Source organism: Lepidochelys kempii, chromosome 5 (genome assembly GCF_965140265.1).
Source record: "Lepidochelys kempii isolate rLepKem1 chromosome 5, rLepKem1.hap2, whole genome shotgun sequence".
Taxonomy (NCBI): Eukaryota; Metazoa; Chordata; order Testudines; family Cheloniidae; genus Lepidochelys; species Lepidochelys kempii.
Genome location: NC_133260.1, coordinates 53,678,129 through 53,697,183, shown reverse-complemented (window position 1 = coordinate 53,697,183; position 19,055 = coordinate 53,678,129). Strand labels below are relative to the sequence as shown.

Sequence of the window (19,055 nt, the reverse complement as noted above, 5' to 3'; positions counted from 1 at the left end):
CGTGCTCTGCCCCCACCCCCACTCCCCTGAGGACTGAAGCAGGGTTGGGCCTCCATTCACCGACGGCAGGAAGTGCAGCAACCCAGCCCCAGTCTTGCCACCGGTGAGTGCTGGGGGGCAGTTCCCAAGCCAGCCCCTCCCACCACACAGAGACCTGGGGCCCCACACTCCCACCTTGTGTGTGTGGGGGGGGCCGTGTAGAGCCCCAGAATGGCGAGGGACAGCCCTTCAAGCATGGTCAGCATGCAACAATGCTCTGGCCTGCCTCCTTCCTGGTTATGAAGAGATGTGAATGGAACTAAGGATCTGGTCTTAAGTGTTAAAGAAACATGGCTACTCCTATACACACCTAAGTATAACAAAACAAAGAAAGTTCCAAAATAATCAATTTTTTGATTACTTTAATCTTTCCTCCTCATATTAAATTGTTTAGTAAGTAGGATGTGAACTAGTAAAACCCAATTCTTGATTACTATTCAGTCTAAATAAACAGAAGATTTTATTTAATTCATTTCAAAATGTTCCCCAGCTGGAGATATTTTTCCAGCAGTTTTCTGAGCCAAAGTTTTCTAACTTCTGAAACATTTAAAGGATACAGTGCAAGTTTCAATACATTTATTTTTTTTTACTTTCTAAATTTAATAAAAATGTATGTTTTGTTCTCCCTCTGACAGTTGTTCCCGTGCCCCCTTGCATAAAACTTAACTGCTCAACTCAGTTTCTGGAAGGCAACATCTGAAAAGAACAACTTTTGCACAGCTGGCTAGAAAGAAGTTGAAAGTCATACAAGGTGGGTGGTCAGTCTTGACTAGTCAAATTCATCTATCCAGCATGATTTTACAGTATTTGGGTGTCTGTATTTCCATGCAAGACACCGCACTGCTGAAAACCTGGGTTTCAGTTCTTGGAATGTTTTTAAATTCCAATCTTTTCATACAGTACCATTCTCACAAGTTCTAGCCTGACAACATTGTTGGCTATGACCAGAAACACCTGCAGAAAGTGGGTATCATCAATGTGGACATCTGTTTCCCACAGGTTTCTGGCCTGTGTCCTTTTGCTAACATGCCTCTGCCAAATTTTGATGTAAAAGCGATGATGCAAAAACCATATCAGAAATAAAGCAACATTCCGATTTTAAAAGAAACCACCATGAGACCTTTTGCTGATCTCTGAGCTTTCCTTTGCCCTTATTGCTTTCTGCATTTTTTCCCCCTTGGTGGTAAAATTATTACGAGAAACAGATTGAGTAATATATCAAAGGATGCAATTTAACTGAAAGAATGTTAAGCTCTTAATTTTTAAAGAGGGGAAAGTCCTATTAGGTCAGATCCCTCGATAGAAGGTGAATTCTTGTCACATGCTACTCTAAGATAAATTATTTTCTTCACATTTCCTTTATAGCCTATAATCTCATTACCAAAACTCCATCAACAGTGGGTATCTCGTATTAAGAGGAACCTACTGCTGACACAATTGTCCCTAAATGAACAGTCTTCTAATGACAACTCACTATCTATTGCCTAAAAAGAACATGATTCTAACATATTGTAGTGTTAAATAACCCAAAACCAAACTGGCAAATACTAAGCCATTATCTCCAGCCAGCATTTTACAAAAAGCAATAAAGAAAATATATCACAGAGTTGTGCAATCACCTGCTATTGGATGGTTTGTTTGGATATATGCATATAAGGCCAAATCCACAGACCAGCTCCCAGGCCAAGTACTCAGGCCAAGTGGTAAGACAGATGTGCTGGTTGGGAGAGGAAGAATCCTGCTCTCCAGACTGTGGAGTAACTGCAGAGTTGCTCACAGAACCTGTTCCTGCCGGAGTTGTAGCAGCTTCTGTGAGCCTTCATGTGGCCCTTCATAGGAGGCTGATCTGCCCTTGCCCCCTCCCTAGCCCACTCACACCTTGCTCTCTTTTACCGCATGCTACCCAAGAAGGTGGCACCCAGATGCATCTGCTGTTACACACAGTTGGAACTATCCCATTAAAGTGCAAGCTCTACCCTTACTACCTTAGGTTTACACCATATCAGTGTTTTTGGGCGGGGGGGGGGGGGGGGATTGTTTGGATTAAAAAAACCCCAGCCCTGCGAAGTCTGAGCTCCAAGAAGTCTATTTTTAAAAGCTATCTAAGTAGTTACACTGTAGTATTACTACAATGTACTAATTACATATCTTTACCAGAATGGTGTGGATGTGGGCCAGATCTTCAGTGGTACAAATAAGCGTAGCTCCATGAAAGGCACTGGAGCTATGCTGATCTACATCATCTGAAAATCTGGCCCACAATACTCTTTTTACTGATTTGTAGAGTGGTTAATGTGTACTTAATGTCACTTAATGCAAAGCTTTACTGAGATTTTATTGCCTGTAATTTTCCAAGTTTTAAGTACTTCATAGCAGAGTTTTAATTTAACTTCTATACAAGTCCACTAGTCATACAGCCAAAAGTCAAAATCACAGTTGATCAGATGCACTGTTTGGCTGCAGTTCCTGTTCTCTTTGTGGAATTTACCAGGTTAAGATGGTTACTGCTATTAATCATAAGGGAATGTGTACTTATTCAATCAAAGCAAGACTATTTTTAGATTCTAATTTTCTTCATTAAAATATGAGCTAACCATTGCACAAATGTAGCCCTGTTACAAAGGGAAAATTTTTCAGTAGGTACAGACCTACCTGTGTAAACAAAAAAATTGTGCACATTTGTGCAGCTACAGTTATGTGTTTATTTACTTCAGTTATATGTATATTTTCTGCAAATGCAACTGGGTATCTAGCCCTTTAAAAACCTATTTGTAGGCACAATTGCACATGTAAATGTGCGTGCATTATCTAGGGTCTCCTTTGAGGGTCTCCCCTCAAAGGGTCTCCCCCTTTGAAAATTTCACTTGGAAAGCTCAGACGACTCTATAACTGAATTTTTAATGGAATATTCCTCATCCCATAACTTGTGAAAATGGAGAAAAGTTGCTGAAAATGTCTACACCCTTTTGAAATGTAATCTCATAAATGTGCAGGAACTCCCCTTGAGCTGATGGAATTACAGCAGTGTAAATCTGCCCCTACACTCTATGTTCTGTAAGGAAGGAGTACAGTGCCATGCACACTGATGGTATTCAGTAAATTATATAATAATAACTAGTTGAGATTATTGCTGCTGGGGTTATTTTTTGAGCTGCCTTTGAGCCTTACTCTTCTCTCCACTCTGCATGGTGACGTGCACTGCCAGGCCCACTGACAGCAATTCCAGGTCCCAGGGCCGTCCCTAGTGGGGTGTGGGGCCCAGGATGGACGTGACGAATCCGTCACTTCCAGGACCAACCCATTACTTCTGGGACTGACCGTGCTGGCCAATTGCACCAGCCCATGTGGCCCCCCAAAGCGCAGGGCCCAGAGTGAGCACCACCCCGTGTGCACCTAGGAGCTCTGCGGCCCATCCAGGAGATTTAAAAGGGCCCATGGCTTATGGACGCCGATACTGCAGGTAGCCAGGGGCCCCCAGACCCTTTTAAATTGTCCAGGCCCCTGGGAAACTGCCCCTTTTGCCCCATTTCCCTCTACCCCCTGTCAGCAGGCCCGTGCACGGCAGATGAAATAGTGAGAAGAGCACAGAACAAAAAGCAGGCCTCAGTGGTACTGAGGAATTCCAAGTTGGGAGGGTCCCAAAGCTCAGGCTGCAGCCCAAGTAGGGTTGGCAATTTTGGGTGGGCATATTCTTGAAGGTTTCATCACATGACAATTTTTAATTAAAGATTAATCTTTTAATTCCTGGAAACTCCAGGACAATCCTGGAGGGTTGGCAACCACAAGCCCAAGTCCGAACATCTACAACTCAATTAAACAGCTCCTTAGCCCAAACCCCATGAGCCCCATCAGCTGTCATGGATTAGCCGTGGGTGTCTAACTGCAATGTAGACAAAGCACAATAGAAAATTATCATGGGCAGAGGCCTTTTATGTGAGAACTAATTACAATACAATGTACTTTTACAGATTTGAACATATCACTGGGGTGTTAACAAGAAGAAGTTTTGTAAGCTCGGGTGAAATACAAGAAGGTATAGACGAGAGGCAGAGACCAAGAGAAAGAAACTCTCACAGGGATCCTGTTCATAGTTATAACCTATTTAGGGAGATTTTCAAAGGGTTTAACTCCCATTGAAAGTCTATGGGTGTTAGGTGCCTAAATACCTTTGAGAATCTGGGCCCTAACTGTCTTTCAAATCAACCCCATTATCTTTTCTAGTGAAGATGTAACCATTTCTTAAGTAAAATGGAGGATTTAAGATTACTGAGCAAAGTAGCCCCTCTAAATTACCTATAGGGAAAAATCTCAACAGCTGGGTGCAAACAGACCTTGAACAAACACTGAAACAGCAGAGTATTTAATTTTAAGAAATGTGGTTCGGTTTTGTAACTTTAAACCAGAGCTGGCTGAAAAATATTAAGTGTTTCAAGAAAAATGTTGGAAAAAATCAATTTTCCATGGGAAATTATAGGTTTTTTGAAATTTTTTTGAAGGAAAAATTCCCCAAATATTTCTTGATTTCCAAAACCAAAAAGGACTGTTTTGTTTTTCCTATTTTTTTCTTTCACTTTCTCTCTCCCCCTCTTCCTCTCGTCTCCCGCAGGGAAGAGGAGGAGAGAAAGGAGGAAAAAAGAAAAAACTGAAAAACCAAAACCTGAAAACAGAATTTTTTTTTCATTTTTGGTTTCCATTTTTTTTCTGTTTTCAGCCTTTCCGCTTAAAAATGAGACATCATTTAAACAAAAATAAAATTCTGCCAAATAATTTTTTTCTAAAAATACACACCTTTTTTGTTGAAAAAAGTTTCGAACATAAAATTTCTACCAGCTCTACTTAAAACTATTACACAAAGTAACAATCCAATGCTCAGGACTTTAGGTTAAACCTTTATTAATGCTCTGTACAGCAAAGCTCAGCATTTTTCTAAGTTGAGAGTGCTGAACTGCTACCTACCAGTACCAATGCAAAAGAGCGGTTCCATTTGGCCACTTGCAGCTAAATCATTTCAAGGTGTAAAACCGATGTTATTTCTGAATGGGCAATTGTTATCCTTTTGCCTCAAGCCATGAAATTAACTAATGTCCATTGCTTTTCAGATGATTAATTAAAGAAATCGTGTGGGAATTTACACTATCTCCAGTTCCTTCAAGCACAAAGAGGAATATCTTCACGTGAGGTAGAAGTCAGATTAAGGATTCAGAGACTGGTACACTGACCCTTACAGCTCCATTATCACTGCTGGTTTTGTTTCACCAGAGAATACTTCGGGGGGTCTTTATCTGACCCTGTCAGCCCACATATGACCCAACCATATATAACAGTTACAGAGACTTCAAGGTTTATATTCAGAAAGATTTAATAGTCCTGCAAAAGATGTTTGGATCACTCACAATCTCACTGTAAGCAGAGTGGCAAAGGATAGGATAAGAAAGAATGACGTATTTTCACATTTTTAAGGTAGTTAGTGCAGGTTGCCGGAAGGAGAAAAACTAGTTTAGATATCTACTCAGAATGACGTGTGTGTGTGTGTGTGTTATAGATACAGCTCTCTTGACATAGAAAACCATAACGATGGGCCAAATCTTGTTTTTTGTTATTCAGGCAAAACTCCCACTGAATCATTGGGACTCTTGCCTGAGTAAGAAAAGACTGCATGAGGAATTCAGAATTTGACATACTATTATTACTAACAATAATCATTATTGTCTCTAGAGCATTCCCCACACTCTGCTCAAGGCACTTGGGAGCTCCCCAACAATTTAAAATATGGAACAACAGCAGATAGATAAATATATATCACCAGATGTCTTCGCTTATTCTGTAGCCTAATGATGGCAAAATACAAAGACAGTGATTAATTAAGAGGAGCAGAGGCAGCCTAAAAATAGGCATGGCTGGTTCAGAAGACCAAATTGCTCCTGAACAAGAACAAATTTTAAGTAAAGGAAAGACAGCACTGATCTTTTTTAGGGGTTAAAGATATAGCCCGTTGATCAGAAGATTTCTTTTGCTGTGTGGTGACAGGAACTTAGTTTTCTGGATGGTAACAACAGTAATAATGCACTGGGTGGTCAGACAGTTAGATCATAATACACTGCATTCAACATTTTTCTTATAAATATGAATTATTCACTAGAACAGGACAATCTCAACTCCATGCTCCCAAAAGTTTCAGGAAACACAGCCAACACTTTGAGCACAGATTGACAATGCCATGTAAATAATTCACAAAAAACGTAAGAAAAGCACCAATATGTATTTTGTGTGTTATCAATTAGATCCACCCTGCCCAAAGGAGGGAGACAGATGTGGAAAAGAAGCTAACGATATTTACTGTGCTAGCAGGAAAACTTCAACTGTTTCAAAGTACTGCCATAGAGACCCGACATTTAAAAAAAAAAACTGCTAGAGAAAATGATGAATAGCTCAAAAAGCATGAATTGCTGACATAACCGTTGTCACCAGAGTAGTTATTACCTGTTCTTCTCAGTGGCGCTACTTTTGTGAATCATTTTAACCTTCAGGCTACTTTTAAAGTGATGTTAGCTTACATTCCTGACACCAAACCACGTAGCCATCCTGAATTAGGCTTCATCAGCAGAGTCACTTCATGTAAAGTAAATCTTCACTACTTTTTGGTAAAGCAAGCATTTTCTGAAGATGGAAAAAAGCTTGAATAGCAAGAAACTTTCACTCACTCAACAGAGAAAAAAGTACAGTACATCTTGGATACACACACCAACCTATTTAAAAACTACTGCTATTTTCCAAATAGAAATCATATTCTGCAAATAGTCTCCACATAAGAGAAAACAGCCATCTTGTACACATTAAAATTCCACAGGACTATCTATATATGTTACTGAAACTTCTAAAAAAGGATTCCTTCTCCTAAAAACTACATTGTACCTATGAATAAGATGATCATTCATTTGTCTCATGAATAAACAAAGAGCTATAAGGAAGCTTGAAGTGTGTAATCCCTGTGTCTAGATCTGGGAGGTTTCCTTGGCAACAATGCACAAACAGCAGGGAATGTGTATGCATCCTCCGAACAGTATGTAACATGAGGGTACTGTTTTCTGGTCTCTATGGCTGTCTGTAAAGGAATGTAAAAAAATATTCATCATTCTATAATATGTTCCACAGAAAGAGCCAACAATCATGGCCAGCACACTATTCAGTAGTTTTTTAAATTAATAAATGTGAGATTTCAAAGCTGTATTTCATTTTTTGAAGAGGAAGGAGGAATAATGCACAAAAACATGAATTTACACTCGTTTTTGTTTTTTATTGGTTGGTTTTTGGTCATACCAAATGACTTCTTCATTTGCATTTCAAACAGAATTTATACTGTATTTGTGTCTCATTTCTTCATAATGCTGGTTAAACAAGAGTATGGTAATATGGTGAAATTCTAGCAGGCTTAATTAAGCAATAGATCCTTCAAACAGGCTTATATATATATATATATTGATTTATGTCTCTGCTGCCAAATGGCCTTAAATGTATTTTTAAAAAACCCAGCTTTCAAACTCATTTGGAAGTCATTGTGCCAGATTCTGATGCCAATTACAATGGCAAGATTCTGATCTCAAGTACCAGAGCGGGGAGATACTCTGGATTTATTCTGGAGCAACTTAGATGCGAATCTGGCTCTCTGTCTATATTTTCCAATTGTTAGGAATGGATACGTAAAGGATTAGGTCATTCAGGATATGAAAATGATTCTTATAATTCTCTGATAGATTAATTACCTTATTAACCAAACAAGTAGCAGCCGTCTTTCATATGGAAATGTGATTTTCAATATCAATTGATTTTCTGTCTTAGTTGAACAGACAAACTCAACCCTAGCACTGACGCATTACTGCACAGAAACAAAAAGATGGGGGTCTACCGTTGACAAATAAATTACCATATCAAATGGCATCTTTGACAGCCAGTCAGAATACTGGATGTCTGGCCATGGCAATAATTTACTGCTGATGTAAGTCAGAACCCATTTGCTGAGCCTATTTACAGCAGTGATTAATTTGACCCCTTCTCTCTGTTTGGCAAAAGCACACAACTGATCCATTCTCAAGGTCATCCAGAATGGTACAGGTTAATGAGAATACAGTGCCTGGTCCAACTTCTAGTGAAATAAATGGGAGTTTTTGTATTAACTTAGAGGGGACCTTAATCAGGCCAACAGTGAGCTACTTACACACTACTGCACCAATAAGCCACCTGAGAGAAATGTATTTGGATCAATCTTGTGGCATAATACCCATGAAGTTATGGCAAGAGAACACTGTCACAGAACCAACTGGCTTTGCTTTCAAAATAAATGTCACCTCTCTGAATTGGCATTTACATAGCCATAAGAGACCATTTTCCTGTAGTACCATTCTAGTTCAATGATATTAACTTTTAAATATATGATAGCTTTCCCAAGAGCTAAGAAGTTGCTGATTAAGCTAAACTTGTTGCTCATAAATAAAACAATCCAGTTCACATATATCAACAAAGCTATGCAGAGGACAGATGTTCCATTTCACAGAGGATTTTGAGATTCATGCCAAATCGGAGCAACACCCCAAAATTTTGAAATTCTCTGTGAAGGAAAATTGGGAAAAAAATATAGTTTTGGGTCATTCCAAATGCTTTGTTTCAACAAAATTAAAATGTTTCAACTTAGAGTTTTTAATGTTTGTATTATATTATCAAATATATTATAATGTAGAATATAATACAACATAAAAATTCAAAATGAGAAACTGAAATATTTGTTCTGATATTATCAAAATGGTATGTTAAGACATTGTCCGAACTTCTTTTTTTAAAAACAAAATTCCAGCTAAGCTGACCCAGTTTGGTGAAGCATTTCTATTTCAACAGAACTGTATATTCGGATGGAATATGGTTTAGTCAAAATTTCTCTGACCATCTCCATACATCTGCTTTTTTAACCAATTGGATAACCACCATAGATAATGACAGGGCTACACAACAAGGAATGTAAAACTTTCTTTATAAAACACAAAGATAAACCTGGAATACCTCCTAAGAATAAATAATAGATTTGGGTAACATACATTTATCCTCTCAGTGAAGAAAAATGTCTAATATTTAGTCAATACGTGAGATATTACCGTAGCTGCTTCCTCACCCGCAGGACAAATATCTTTCTCTCTAACTCAACAATGAATACATATAATTAAAATAACCTTGTTAAAAATAGCAAGTAGGTGGATATGTCCCACAGAGTAGTGTCCTGATTCATATATGCCACTATGCATAAATAATCTTAGTTTTAAAAAACTATTAGACTTATCGTTATATTTTCCTTGCAATATAACACTTAAAGGGGAAAATGCTACCGTGTATTACACAAGCATGTAGAGTGTAGGGAGTCTTTTACCACCCAGTACACACATGCTGCAGTAAAGTAGGATTCCTATTTAAGACTAAAGAGAGGGCCAGCAGGGTTTGGGGGCATTGGCTACCATGTCTACCATGCTTGCCAACATACCAGGCCCCAAGGAAGTATGGTCAGCCTGGCTGGGGATGTGGCCACCAGCTAGCATGCTTGCAGGAGACAATGACCGGAGCCAGCCAGGAATGCAAACTGGTCCTTTTCAGAGGAAAAGTAAAGTGCGTCTTACAGTACTTAGATACAGGCCAATTCTATACTATCCTTCCCTGTGTGAAACATGTGAATATCTAATTTGTGTATGCATATATATAAAGACATCTAGCAAGACCCTGTGCTACTCTATCAAATCCCACTGCACATGCCCCTTTCATTGAGAACAGAGCACATGGGGTCAGATTCTGATACCCTTATACTGAGTAGTACCTAACTCCATCAATAGTCCCATTAGAGTCAGTGGTACTAGTTGGGGTCAAATCGTGAGCCTCTTACTCCCACTGGTATACTATAATTCATATGAATAGTTCCACTGAATCATTGTAAAGTACTATTTTATGTGAATAGTCTGGTCCATGATGGGTATTCTTAATGTCCAATGAAGAGCCCTAATGAAGACTCTACTTGCCAGTTTTGGGGTTAATGGCCGTGATTAATCCACATGCTGTGTTTAAGGTAATTACTTTCATTCAAATTTCACACACCTAGTTCCTTCTAAGGCAGGAAACAAACATATTAAACAGAAATCACACACACAACGTTCGCAATCTCTTTTCATAAAATTCCACACCCACAAAGCACAGGTTCCCTCACTTTCATTCTGTTCAAGGCTGGAGGGGACAAGAAACCAGACAGTGCAGTTGTCAAACCCTGGATCTAATAAGCACCTTCCAACCTATTCACTAAGTAAGCACTTTTAAATGTCTCTGAAAATGCAGGTGTGCAAACTACTCCTAATACAGACAGAAGCTATTTTTTCAGTATCCCCTCAACCACTGTTAAACCACACACACACACCCCCAACACACCCTCACTAGCATTTTTCAGCTAATAAAAGCTTTATGAGTTGAAAGTTCCTTCAGGTTTTCTTCAGATGCTAAAAAAACCCTTCCAGCTCATACCCTTCCAGCTACAGCATCATAACTCACTGTTACAATCCACTGGAGCTAATGTAACATACAAGGATCATGAGTGGCATGTTTTGTTTTTCCACCGTGAAAGACAAGCCTCATATGACTTGCTCAATATGGTAGAAAATTACTAATATGATCATATAATGCAGTGCAAGGATGTTTTTCCTGCCCTTGTTGAGTCCATTTCAATACTGACCATAAGCAAAAGAGAATAGCATGAAGTTCTATACAAGTAAATAAAGTCTCAAGCACATTCCATTATGGAACTTGCACACCATCATTTTTATGACAAAAAAGGGGATGTTTCCCCACGTATAAATACATTTTCCTCATTAATTTGCACACCTGTCCTAGACCTGCCCATGTCCCATAGACTGTCAGAAAATGTCGTGCTTTATATTCCTCATTAATTTGTGCACCTGCCTCAGATTCATTCACATGCCAGTGCTTGGGCTGTTTGCCAATAAATTCTCTCATGGAAAACTGTTGCATTCTTATACAAATAAGCAGCTTAATCCATTCAGCTATAGTCTCTCTCTTATCAGCATTTCAGCGTAATTGCCAAAATATAACATAACGGGCTTGCTTTTCAGCCAGGCCTCATCTATCTTCTATTTCCATGGGTGCAATTGTACACCTCTTTGTAACTGAAACTTCATTTATGCACCCACAATTAATTTTAGGCAAAAATACTTGCAGTTAGATGTCTAACTATTTAATTTGTGGACAGCACAAAAAGAGAAGTCATTGTGGAGAAGATATCTCTGGACATCTAGTCCAATATTTGAATGACACAAAGAAACATTTCTCATACATATATTTAAAATCAAAATTGGGACATAAACTGTACTATATGAGGCACTAATTTCTGACAGTCTAGAATAACCTAATATCCTAGTCAATACTTTTAATTCAGTTTCATTCAATCTAGTCAATATTCCAGATCATTCCTGTATAGGTCTATAATAAATAATAATTATTAATAATAATAATGTTCCATACATCTATAACATCTATACATCTATAAAGTGCTTTAACAAAGTTGGTGGCAGATTATGGCTGGCCCATGTGCAGTTTTTAAGCTGAGGGGAAAGGTGCAAGAAACCTTTCCCCATTCCACCTCCCACAGAGACCATAGGTACAAGTCATTAGCTCAAGAAAGCAAGGGAGTTCCTTCTGCTACAATTCACTCAGACTCTAGCCACCCCAAAGGAGTCTTGGGTTTGGCCTCAACAGCCATATACAAGTGCATGGGGAGAGAGGCTATATGTGTATGTACACTAAATGCTGCCAAAAGAAGCATTCAGTGTAAACGTACACTATTTTTCTACGGTGCCTAGTACAATGGGGCCACATTCCTGGTTGGCCCTTAGGCACTACAGTAATTAATAATAATAATGCTACACTCCCCTGAAAGAAGGCATCAATGGACATAATCACCCTCTTTGCCTGGGAGTTCTTGCAAGAGTTAAGTCCAAAGCAGATTGTTAAAAGTTACAAAGGGATCTCACAAAACTGGGCAACAAAATGGCAGATGAAATTCAATGTTGATAATGCAAAGTAATGCACATTGGAAAACATAATCCCAACTATACATACAAAATGATGGGATCTAAATTAGCTATTACCACTCAAGAAAGATCTTTGAATAGTTTTCAGTAACCATCTGCTCAGTGTGTAGCAGCAGTCAAAAAAGTTAACAGAATGGTAGGAACCATTAGGAAAGGGATAGATAATATGACAGAAAATATCACAATGCCATTATATACATCCATGGTACACCCACTCCTTGAATAACACATGTAGTTCTGGTTGCCCCATCTCAAAAAAGATAGATTAGAATTGGAAAAGGTACAGAGAAGGGCAATAAAAATGATTAAGGGTATGGAACAACTTCCATATGAGGTGAAATTAAACAGACTGGGACTTTTCAGCTTAGAGAAGAAATGACTAAAGAGAGATATGATAGAGAAAGTGAATAAGAAAGTGCTACTTCACAAAACACAAGAACCAGAGCTTACATAATGAAATACTGAAGACAAGGAGGCAAAGGAAGGTAGAGAACTGACTCACACAAACGTACCAATACTGCTGAGGAGACTTTTATATACAATAGCTTGCATTATACATCCCTCAGCTCACCTTGTAATTCTTTTGCTATTTACATTCCAGAGCTATTATTTTCAGGACTTGATAAGAAAGTTGCTATTTGCAAGGCGATATTTACACTTTTTGTACTTCAAAATCCTGGCAGGGTTTGTTCCATCCCTAGCCTATTGTTGTATTTAAGAGTGTTAAAAATATTTTATTGAAAATATGTTAATGCAAATGAGTCCAAACATTGTTTAATAAAGATAATTATAATTCTGAATACTGTTTCCTGTGATCCCTTAGCTGAAAACCAACAAGTCAATGACACTGTTTTATATGGTTCCCTGATGACTATGGATCAACTTTCATTTCAAAGCATATCAGCAAAAATAGACTGCATCACGTTCTGTAGTAACTAACTTCTGGTGAAGTGCATGTGTTCGTAATCTCTGTCAAATTCTCTCCTCTATAGCACTTACTGTATGTATTTCCTTCAGAATAAAAGAAAGTTTACGTACTAAGAAGCAGTGAATTGAAAATGTGCTTGATGTGATCTTGCAAATGTTTTCCTTGTGTGGAATGGAAAAAAAATGTTCAGAATATTGAAAAGAAAAGCACCTTTAATTGCGGTTATCTGATTAGATGTCTACAGTGCTGGGAAATTCACATACCGTGGTTGTCAGATTTGAAAACAGGCTGGGGGGAGGAGCGGAACAAACGTCCATTCTAATCCTGTGCTAAAAAGATGGTAAAATCCCTTCTTTTTGAACACAATAGAGAAAGTGCCATTTGGGGAAATTCCACCTTATTTTACAGAAAGAGTTATTTTGATTCATACTTGGTAGAATAAACCATCCTTAGTGACACAGTTTTAAAACTCCATGGCTTCAACCATTGACACATACACCCACAAACATACACCAATACATACAGAGAGATTTTAAAAGTTTGAAACTCTAACAGAAGGTAAAGTTTGAAGAAATTCTGCTCTAAGGGCTAGATCATTAGTGTAAGATCTGGCCCACAGAAAATGACTGCACACTCTTGTGTTGCCGCTGGAGCATCCCAGGAGGGAATTGTGACTCAGGGAATCACAGCACCCCTCCTCCCCTGACTGCTGCTGCTCCACAGAAAGCGTGAACTGGGACCTGCCTCAGCATATGCTCCCTGATGCCCTGGCATACTTTCATCTTGGGGGAGGAGGAGTCAAGGCTACACTCACTCCCCAAACCCTCCCACCCTTCCTGACCCCAGGCATGAGGGAAGGATATAGCATCTCTGTGAAGATTGCTTCCTTCCATGCACAGTAAGCTGTGGTATTGTTACACTAGTGCATACAAGTAAATGGCCTCTTCTACTCCACAATCTGGTCCTTAGATAGAGATTTGATTTAATCAAACTTTCATGAATTCAAAAGTATTTTGTATCTGACTTAAATCCAATCCACATACCTCAATCATTTGAGGTGGCTCATCAGAGAGTGTCTCATCTAATTGTGACTTCCTAAATATAGGCACCAGGCAGAACACAAACCCACAATGCTGCTAATGTGTCACATATTCCAGAAACAAAAGTACTGCTCAATTAAAAAAAAATCATGTAATCCTTTCAAGTCTAGTATATTAAGGCCCAATTGATTTCAATGTATTTGTCAAGACTATGCAGTTTAAATATTGCAGATATATAGTATAAAATAAGCAAAAGTAAAAAATTGCACTCTGTACAAGCTCTGCTAACTATATTGTAAACATTTAGGGATCTACTTTTGCCTTTTGATTGATGCACACAACTCTATTAGCTCCCAAACTAACTCCCACTGAAATCAGTAAAAGGACTTGCATTAATTATAATGGGAGTTGGATCAGGTTCTTAACACTAATGGTCGTTATGGTCATGAATAAGTGGGAAAAGAATCCTCTAAGTAATCATACAGAAGCAACATATTCAGCTAGGCTAAAAGACAAATAAAATGTATATTTTTGTGGAAAAAAATTTTTTTGTGGAAAAAAATAATTATAAATGAATTAAACATAGTATGAAATTTGACAAACCCTACAATATATCTCAGTTAATCTCCCTTTTCTCAGCACTTTCATATCTCTTTTTTTGTAAACTTAATACTATGTGAAAGATCTCAAGTAATGGCCAGTTGTCTAATACAATACTGTAATTCAGGAATTGGTAGCTTAGTTCAATGCTACTTTAGTTCAAAGTAGTTTTGCAGTTTCTGTTCTGGAAACCCATGAAATTAAAGCTGCATATGCAAATACAGTGCCTTCAGCTAAAAATCTTCATGAACTTGTGCAAATTATGGTAATTTGCATCACAGACTCTGCAAAGTAATCAGGAAAATGATGATGATACACCATGGCAAATATCCTGTCCCCCAAATCCCACAACATCCACCTGTGGATGTAACAGATGTTCCCAAATGTTTTAGCTGACCACACTGTAAATGGCATTGTTAATGGCTACAGACAAATGGAATGTTAACACCATCTAATGCTACACTTAAGAGTAATAATGTATGGCATGGAAGCTGTGAAACTAAAATGCATTGTAGCACAGATAACGAAAGTCCAATCAGTGATTTGAGTACATCATATGACAAACACCATTCTTATGACTCCCAATAATAAATACAATACATTTGCACCTTCTTACAACCATAGTGAATTTGACTAAAAGACAATTATAATGTACATTTCTACATTATCTTAAATAATTAGTACCAATATATACCTAGAAAAAAACTTAAAAACTCCTGTTTAGACAAACCTGTGCTTCAAAGAATAACTTCTGGTATACTGTGAAACCTTACTGTTATGGCAAAGTGTGGGGACATGGGTCATAGGTCTAAAGGGCAAACTCTTACCTGTATTATTGCCCATAATGGCAATAACAATAAATCTTATGTCAGATTCATCTTCCATGTTTGTTTCAAGATCTGAAATAGAGGGAGACACTTCCTGAGGTTCTAAAACCTCTGTGGTTTCCTCAACTTTGGGTGGTCTGGTAGGTCGTGCAACTGCAGTGGCACTTGATGATGTGAAATATTCTTTATCAATTTCTGGTTCCACTGTCTTGCCTGTCAGACCATCATCAGTAGTGGTTTTACTGGGAGAAGTAGATTCACCAATTATTACCATGTCTATGCTTGTTTCCTCCTCATCTTCCCTGTCAATTATACGTGGAGGCTTTTTAGTAACAAAGGATTTGGTAGTTGAAGTTGGTTGGATTTTGTCTGCTGCACTTAGAACTGTTGTTTTATCTGTTCCAATAGTTGAAAATATAACTGGTTCTGTTCCTTTAGGTTCCTTCAATATTCCTGAACCTTCCAGACTATGGGCTGTAAAATTTTTCACTTTTTCCACAAAAGTAGATTTCTCAATCTGATGAGTAATACCTTCTGGTGCAGAAGGACCTGTAGGCACTGTATGCGAAGGTAACTCAGATTTCCAACTCACCACACTGCTGTCTTCCGTTTCATTTTCTTGTTTGATGCGTGGTACTCCACCTTCATCTACTTGAGTTTCAGTGGTTGGTGATACTTGCATAACTTCAGTGGTATTTACTTTGTGGTCAGTAACAGCATCAACTTTTGGAGACAGTAAAAGCTGTATGGTCCCAGTGGTTGTTTCACCAGATGCTAGAACTTTTCCATAATCCCTTATCTTTATATCAGGCACAAAAGCTTCTGTAGTTGTACGTATTTCATCATATGCTGATCCTTCAGTAATTATGTCCACATCCTGCCTTTCAGTAATAGCTGTGTGACCCAATTCAGGTTCTAAAGTTGTCTTTTGTTCATATATTTGAACAAATGTCACAGGCACCTTAGACGTAGTTGCAGTAGAATCAGTGGTAGTAACCAGTTGCTCTATAGTAATTCCATATGGTTTTCCTTCCACTGTTTCTTCAGTAATTTGGATCACATCTTGTCTTTCAGTAATAGTTGTCTGAGCAGATTCAGATTTGGATACAACTTTCTGATCATCTGTTTCCACGTGTACTTGAGTAGATGTCACATCCATTTTAGAAATGGATGCTGTGGACTCTGTGGCAGTAACCATTTGTACCAGAACTTCATCTTTGGTAGAGTGTTCCTTTTGAAATACTGTTCCTTCTGTATCTTGAGTTTCCACATGTGGGTGAATAGTAGTTATTGCTCTGGAGATTCCTAGGTCTTGGCCCTGCTCGATAGTACTTCCTTCCTCAGTCCAAACAACTTCTTGCCCTCCTGTTCCTGCATTAGGTTCAACCTTTTCTTCATAGGATTTTACAGTAGTGGATGTCATTGCAGATGATTCTTCTTTAATGATTATTCCAGTACTTATCTGGCCACCCTCTGTGACTGCATATTTTGTGACCTCTTTATCTGTAAATGTAAGGGCTTCAGTAAATAGTGCTTTTTCAGTGGCCTCTTCTGGTTTCATTTCTGGTGCAGGAATAAATGTTCTCACAGTATCATGATACCTTGAAACAACATCTTCATGTTCTGTAAAACCTTCTGTCGGTTGTTCTCTGTCACTCACTTCCATGACAGGGGGCCTGGCAGTTGGTAATTTTGTAGCTTTTGATGCTGGCACCGATGGCAGAAAGGGCTTTATTGTTGCATTGCTTTCATCTAGTGATATTTTTGATACTGTGATCACTTCCATTTCTATAGCTCTGCGAGTAGAGTAGACACTTGTAATATCTTTACCCCGATCTATATGAGCTGATATAGCTGTAAGTTCTTCATCAGTTTTTGGTTCTGTTGGCTCAACACTTATCTTAGTTTTATCTTTTTCTGTTGAAATTGCTGTTTCAGAGTGCTTTGTATGTTCTACAATATAAAGTTGCCCTGGAGAAGCTGTAGAAAATTCCATTCCAGAGATACCATCTCCTGTTCTTAAAGCTCCATATGTTTTCACATAATGAAGCAAATCTTCTGTCACATTTTCCTGATCTTTACCAGTAGATAGTGGAGTGCTTGAAACTTGAGGAGCAAGTGTGAATTTCTCACTAGCAATATGTCCCTTAGGTTCTGTTTTGTCCTTATCAGAATCAGGAATAATTGTTGTGAGAGAGGGGGCTGTGACATCAATTGTTCTCAATTCTGGCTCTCTCATTTTTTCTAAGATGATTGACCCTTCTGTTTTTAGAAATGGGTAGATGTCAGTCTGCATTCCCTTTACTACCCGTTGTGGTGAAGTGGTACCTTCTGAGACAGTGATGGCCTCAGCTTCTGTCTGATTAACTGTTAGTACAGATGTAGACATAGGTAGTCCAAAGGAAATTTCAAGTGCATCGGTAGGCTGCACATCCTCCAAATCCTCTCTGCTTCCTTCAGCTGATGCCTCATTATCAAATAGAATATGTTCCTCTGTAATTCTAACTGCTGGAGTTGACTCACTTGCTGTAGAAGGTGCCCTAGCAGTTACAGTATGCCCATCTAAGAATGTCTTTGATACAGTAATTACTTCTAATTCTGGGATTCTGCTAGAAGCCAGAGTTCTGTGGTGAGGCATAACAGTGTATGTGCTTGCTTTGCCACTCTCCTCCTCTGTGGTAGGTTCATGATGATCAGTGTGCAGATCTTTGGGAATTACAACAGTTGTAAGTTTCTGATGAGTTTTTGCTTCCATTGATTCTTTTGTAGGTTGAGCACTAAGATACATTTCCTCCTTTGTTAGTGTAACTGAAGTCTCTATTTCAGCAACCTCTTGTACAGGGGTTTGCGCTGAGGCATTTGCAGATGTTCTCATTGGACCCACCTCTATTTGTTCAGTCTGACTTTCAACAGTTTGTGTATTTTCAGTTTCAACATCTTCCCATGAATCTGTGACTGGAAGTGATGTGGGAATTGCACTTGTAGCTGCTCTATGCTCTGGAATTATTGAGGACAAATAAACTTCCTCTCTGATTTTAGACATATCTGATTTCTTAGATAATTCTGCTGCAGAATAAGTGTGCTCCAACTCCTCTTGTATAGGTGTACTCACTGCTAGCCTAGGTGTGGCATCAGCTTTAGTCATTTCCAATGATTCAGAAGTATCTACTTTGCCATCTGTGACAATCTGAGGTAGAATAGTGGTTAACTTAATGTTCTCCTTAAGCATCTTCTCTTCTTGTTTTTTCTCACCCCCTTTGGTAGTTAGTATTGTATCTTCCTTTATTCTTTCCAGGATCACTTTTTCCAAAGATGAAATCTTTGTTTTGGTGACAACTGATTCAGTGATTGAACTATCAGAGATATCAGGTTTAAGAGTAGCTTTGCCAGGTATTATTTTTAGCTCTGTTAACAGATTGGCTGGCCCACTTTCCATAGGAATGTCCAGCTCAACAGATGCAGACTCTGATATATTTTGTTTACCTAAAAAAAGATGTTA

General features: G+C 38.5%; 1 protein-coding gene across 5 annotated transcripts in view; it reads right to left on the bottom strand.

Annotated features, from left to right (window-relative positions):
• Positions 1-19,055, bottom strand: part of VCAN (versican) — a 135,845-nt gene that overhangs the window by 56,928 nt on the left and 59,862 nt on the right. For 4 of the 5 annotated variants that reach the window (XM_073344417.1, XM_073344418.1, XM_073344419.1 and 1 more), the window contains exon 7: positions 15,557-19,039. The exons of the other annotated variant lie outside the window; for it this stretch is intronic. In XM_073344417.1, the coding sequence (XP_073200518.1) occupies positions 15,557-19,039 (3,483 nt within the window). The remainder of the gene's footprint in view (positions 1-15,556; positions 19,040-19,055) is intronic. 5 annotated transcript variants of the gene reach the window in all.